This window comes from Alligator sinensis, unplaced genomic scaffold (assembly GCF_000455745.1).
Source record: "Alligator sinensis unplaced genomic scaffold, ASM45574v1 scaffold98_1, whole genome shotgun sequence".
NCBI lineage: Eukaryota > Metazoa > Chordata > Crocodylia > Alligatoridae > Alligator > Alligator sinensis.
This window is the reverse complement of record NW_005842058.1, coordinates 1934109-1939341: the sequence shown is the minus strand read 5'-3', so window position 1 is coordinate 1939341 and position 5233 is coordinate 1934109. Positions and strand designations below refer to the sequence as shown.

The 5233-nt window shown below is 56.0% G+C and overlaps 1 protein-coding gene across 1 annotated transcript in view; it reads right to left on the bottom strand.

Moving 5' to 3' along the window:
• The window catches only part of LOC102375606 (disintegrin and metalloproteinase domain-containing protein 18), a gene marked incomplete at its 5' end in the record, with an annotated part of 42862 nt that extends 37641 nt beyond the window's left edge, over nucleotides 1-5221 (bottom strand). The window contains 2 exons of the mRNA XM_025203401.1: nucleotides 4764-4842; nucleotides 5073-5221. Coding sequence (XP_025059186.1) covers nucleotides 4764-4842; nucleotides 5073-5221 — 228 coding nt within the window. The remainder of the gene's footprint in view (nucleotides 1-4763; nucleotides 4843-5072) is intronic.
• Between the last annotated feature and the right edge of the window lie 12 nt (nucleotides 5222-5233).

Below are 5233 nucleotides of genomic sequence, written 5' to 3'. Positions count from 1 at the left end.
TTTGCCACCCACCGGACTGTGCAGTCATCCAAGTCACAGCCTCTTAACTTGTTTACCAGTATGGGGTGGGATACTGTTTCGAAGGCCTTCCAGGGGAGGGTCTCGCACTGCCCTGGCCCCTACTTCGCCCAGCCCCTCAGGGAGCCACGCGTCCGGAGCCACACAAACGGGCTGCGCAAACAGGTGCACTTGTCTGCCAGCGCATGAGTTAGCGCGGAGTTTGTGCAGGAGGGTCCGCGGGAGGGCTCAAGGCCCTGCCTATGAGCCGCCTTAGGGAAGCCAGTCCCAGTCGTAGCCAGCCCACCAGTGGCATGACACGGATGGGCACACGCCGCACCCCGAGGATCCCCTTGGGGTCTGCAGCCCCCACAGAGGCCTCCACCCAGACAGAGACCATGGTTCCAGGCTCCACTCAGACAGAGACCCTGGCTCTTGGCTGCGGGGGCTGCCTGTCGCTTTTTCAGGCTCTGGGGCCCAGGAGCATGGCCACCTCCCCTTGTGGGGTCTGCTCCCTACTGGGGTCTCTGGCGCACCAGGTGGAGGAGCTCCAGGCCACAGTCCAGAAACTGTGCGCCATCAGGAACTGCGAGCAGAAGATAGACTCCTACTGCCAGGCCTTTTGCCCCCGGGAGATGGAGGGTAGACCACGGTCTCCCTCCTCTGTCCAGTCAAGGGGTTGGACCAAGGTGGTCTAGGGCCCCCAGGCCTGCTGCACCAAGGCCCCTGCCCCACTGGAGCTTAGCAACAGGTACAAACCTCTTGCAGCCCCAGCTGAGCCTGCTGAGTTGCCAGCTCCCACAAGCAACACAGACTCTACTGTAGCTACTGCCCCCGCTCTCCCCAAGACAAAACATAAAGTGTTTGTCATGGGAGACTTCATCCTGAGGGGGGACGGAGGGGGCAATCTGCCGCCCCGACCCCTCAGCCCGGGAAGTTTGCTGCTTCCTGGGAGCCCATATTCGAGGCATTGCAGAGAAGATCCCTAAACTCCTCCAGCCCACTGACCACTACCTGTGCTCCTCATCCATGTGGACACCAATGACATGGCTTGGAGTGCTCCCAGCCAGGGCATGAGGCGCTACAGGGATTTGGGAGCGGGGCTGAAGGGGTTGGGGGCGCAGGTGGTGTTTTCTTTGATCCTTCCAGTTTCAGGCTATGGAGGGAGAGAAGGATCCAGGTAGTGAACCAAAGGCTGCGCTGCGGAGGAGCCTCTTCTCAGCCAGACTGGCTGCCCTGCTCCAGCGGGCTTTAAACTAAGCCCGTTGGGGGATGGGAGGACTACCGCCACTGCTGGCCTGCTGAGCAACCCTTGCAAAGCCAGCAAGCCAAGGCACTTAAGGGACCCCACCCCTGCCCCAGCCCTAGAGCAGTTGCGGGCAACGCAAGGGCCCCCAAGGGGACACTTGCATGCCTGTACACCAATGCCAGGAGCTTGGGGAATAAACAGGAGGAACTTGTCCTCCTGCTCAACACAAACAATTACGATGTCATAGGGATAACGGAGACCTGGTGAGACTCCACCCACGACTGGACCACAGGTATAAACGGCTATACCCTGTACAGGAGGGATCGAGTGGGCAAAAGGGGCGGAGGTGTAGCTGTCTCTGTCAAGGAGAACTACACGTCCCTACAAGCTGACATCGGCACCCTGGGTGGACGACTAGAGACCCTCTGGGTTAAAATCCATGGGGAACATGGCACAGGAGATACAATGGTGGGTGTCTACTATAGACTTCCCTCCCAGAATGAAGAGATTGACCAGGAGTTCGCCAGGGAATTGGCTGAGGCTGCACGCTCCCGGTCCATGGTTGTCACTACCTGGACATCTCGTGGGAAGAGCGCTCGGCCAAATCCGAACGGTCGCAAAGCTTCCTCACGTGCGTGGATGACCTCTATCTGACTCAAGAAGTCTATGGGCGCTGCTTGTCCTGGTGCTGGCAACCGGCAACGACCTAATCAGCGACCTAACGATCGAAGGGAAGCTGGGTGACAGCGACCACAAACTGATCACCTTCACCATCCACCGAAAAGCTGTCAAGCCAGTCAGCAGTACAAAGGTCTTTGACTTCAGGAGGGCTGACTTTGACAAGTTCAGGAGACTTGTCAGTGAGGCCCTAAGGGACCACGACCCCAAGGGGAGGGGAGTCCAGGAAGAGTGGTCGCTCCTCGAGGGAGCAATCCTGGATGCACAAGCTAAGGCTATTCCGTCTCGAAGGAAAGGCAGCAAGAGGGCACAGCAGCCCCCTTGGCTCTCCAGGGAACCGGCAGTCCTCCTGCATCTAAAAAGACAGACCTACAAAGGATGGAGGATGGGATTCACCTCCAAGGAGGAATACTCTGCTCTGGGCTGGACCTGCAGGCAGCGAACCAGGAGAGCCAAGGCTGCAATGGAACTCCAACTGGCCACAAGTATCAAGGACAATAAAAAGTCCCTTTTTTAGTTATGTGGGGAGCCAGAGGAAAAGCAGGGGCAACATTGGACCCCTGCTAAACCAAAAGGGAGAACTGATGACCGACGCCCAGGAAAAAGCCAACTTGCTAAATGGGTACTTTGCATCAGACTTTCACAAGTCCCATGGGACACCCGTGCCCATTACGGGACAAGGACACCTCAGCGAGGGTGGTTCTTTGCCTTCCATCAATGCTGACCATGTGAAGGAACAGCTTGAGAGGCTGGATACCTTCAAGTCAGCCAGCCCTGACAGTCTACACCCCAGAGGGACAGCCAGCACGGGTTCGTTGCGGGTAGGTTGTGCTTGACCAATCTCATTTTCTTTTACGACCAGGTGACCTATCACCTGGACAAGGGGGAAGAGATTGATGTCATATATCTCGACTTTAAAAAAGCCTTTGATCTGGTATCCCATGATCACCTTTTGGCAAAACGGGCCAACTACGGCCTCGGGTCCACCACGATCCGCCGGCTAGGAAATTGGCTCTGGGGTCGGACCCAGAGGGTGATGGTTGACAGAAGTCAATTGTCGTGGTGCCCTGTGACCAGTGGGGTCCCCCAAGGCTCTGTCCTTGGATCTATTTTGTTCAACTTCTTCATTAATGATGTGGACACTGGAGTCAGAAGTGGACTGGCCAAGGTCACTGATCATACCAAACTTTGGGGTAAGGCATCCACACCTGAGGACAGGAGGGCAATCCAGGCTGACCTGGACAGGCTCAGGAAATGGGCGGATGAGAACCTGATGGTGTTTAACACCAAATAATGCAAGGTTCTCCACCTTGGGAGGAAAAACCTACAGCATCCTTATAGGCTCGGCAGTGCCACGCTGGCTAGCACTACAGACGAGAGCGACTTGGGGGTCAGGATTGACCACAAGATGAACATGAGCCTTCAGTGTGATGCTGCAGCCAGTAAAGCGAGCAAAATGCTGGCTTGCATCCAAAGATGCTTCTCAAGCAAATCCTGGGACATCATTCTCCTGTTGTACTCAGCCTCAGTGAGGCTGCACCTGGAGTACTGCGTCCAGTTTTGGGCTCCGCAATTCAAAAAGGATGCGGAGAAGCTTGAGAGAGCGCAGAGAAGAGCCATGCGCGTGATCAGAGGGCAGGAAAACAGACTTTACAATGACAGGCTAAGAGCCATGGGACTCTTCAGCCTGGAAAAGCACGGGCTCGGGGTGATCTGGTGGCCACCTGTAAGTTTATCAGGGGTGACCACCAGGATCTGGGAGAATGTTTATTCACCAGAGCGCCCCGAGAGATGACAAGGTCAAATGGTTATAAACTACTGCAAGACCGTTTAGGCTGGACATAAGGAAGAACTTTACTGTCCGAGACCCCAAGGTCTGGAACAGACTGCCACCGGAAGTGGTTCAAACACCTACATTGAACGCCTTCAAGAGAAACCTGGATGTTTTTCTTGCTGGGATCCTATGACCCCAGCTGATTTCCTGCCCCTGGGGTGGGGGGCTGGACTCGATGATCTCCCGAGGTCCCTTCCAGCCCGAATGCCTATGAAATCTATGAACAAAGCCTCCAGAGAGGGTTAGAGTGCAGAGAGGCAAGAAATGCAAACACAACCCTTAAAAAAAGGTCTATCTGTATGAGGGCTAGGTGAGGTGGAGGTGACCAAAGACAGGGCTCTTCCTAATGTCCCTTTCCTGTCGAGCCAAGCCTCCTCACGTACCCACAGAGAGCAAAAGGAAGAACGAGAAGCAATTCGGCCCCAGTCCCACCAAATGCTCTCTCCTTCAATGCCAGCAGATGCCAGAAAATTGCCCAGCAACTGCGCACAATGACATCCCGATAGAGAGTATTAGCTAGGCAATGGATCCCGTTACAGCTCAGGGACCATTACTTGCAGACCCTACCGTTTGCCCCGAACAGCCTTGCTGGGCTGAATCCCAGAGGAGCACTCCGTTTGGAGACAGTCCGCAATCGAGAAGCACTTCTAGCCTCTACACTTCTCCCACCCTGGCCTTTCCCTTTGACGCCAGTGAAAAGGAGAGGACTGTCTTGTATTCACCGTTGTGGAGGTTAGCACGGCCAAGTGGCTTTTCTGAAAGGGTCACACCAATCGGTGAACAAACTCCACTTCCAAGTAATTCGTCCCACCCGCTAATTTCCAGGAGAGAGCAGCGCGCTTCCTTGCAGGATGTAATTCCAGGATCAGTAAAAAAAAGCAAACACAAAAAAATAAAAGCTGGGGGAGAGACTCCGCGCCTCCGCGCGCAGCAAAATCCCCACCTAGCAGCAACTTCCTTCCGAAACAGCGAAGCGGCTGCAAGCCAGTGCTCCTTCAGTCTTACCTTAACGGCTGCGAAGTCGGACAGCAGCGACCCCTGTCCGTTGTAGGTGTAGACCCTGAACTCGCTGGGTATGAAGAGCCTGGAAGCAGAAAACCAGCCACCCAAACCGTACACTGCCACTTGCACTCATTTCAACCAAGCGCAGCAGTTCTCCGCCCCCAGCTCCGCTTCTCCACTCAAACTGGACAGCTGCTGTGCTGACCGCAGACAAGTCACCCGGAATGGAGAGGCTTTATAAAACCCAGCCGGGGCCGTTTCTCCCAAAGAGCGGGGCGTCTCGGGCGAAGGGTCGGGGCCTCAGCGACTCACTGCTGCTGCAGGTGCACGGTGTACGGCTTCCCGTCCATCGTCAGGGCGTAGGACACCCGGCCCTGCGCGTCCGCAGCAACGAAACGGGGACGATTAGCAACCGACAGCCGTCGCGGGAGACGGGGAGGGCCTGAACACCCACGAGACCCCCCCGGGGCCGC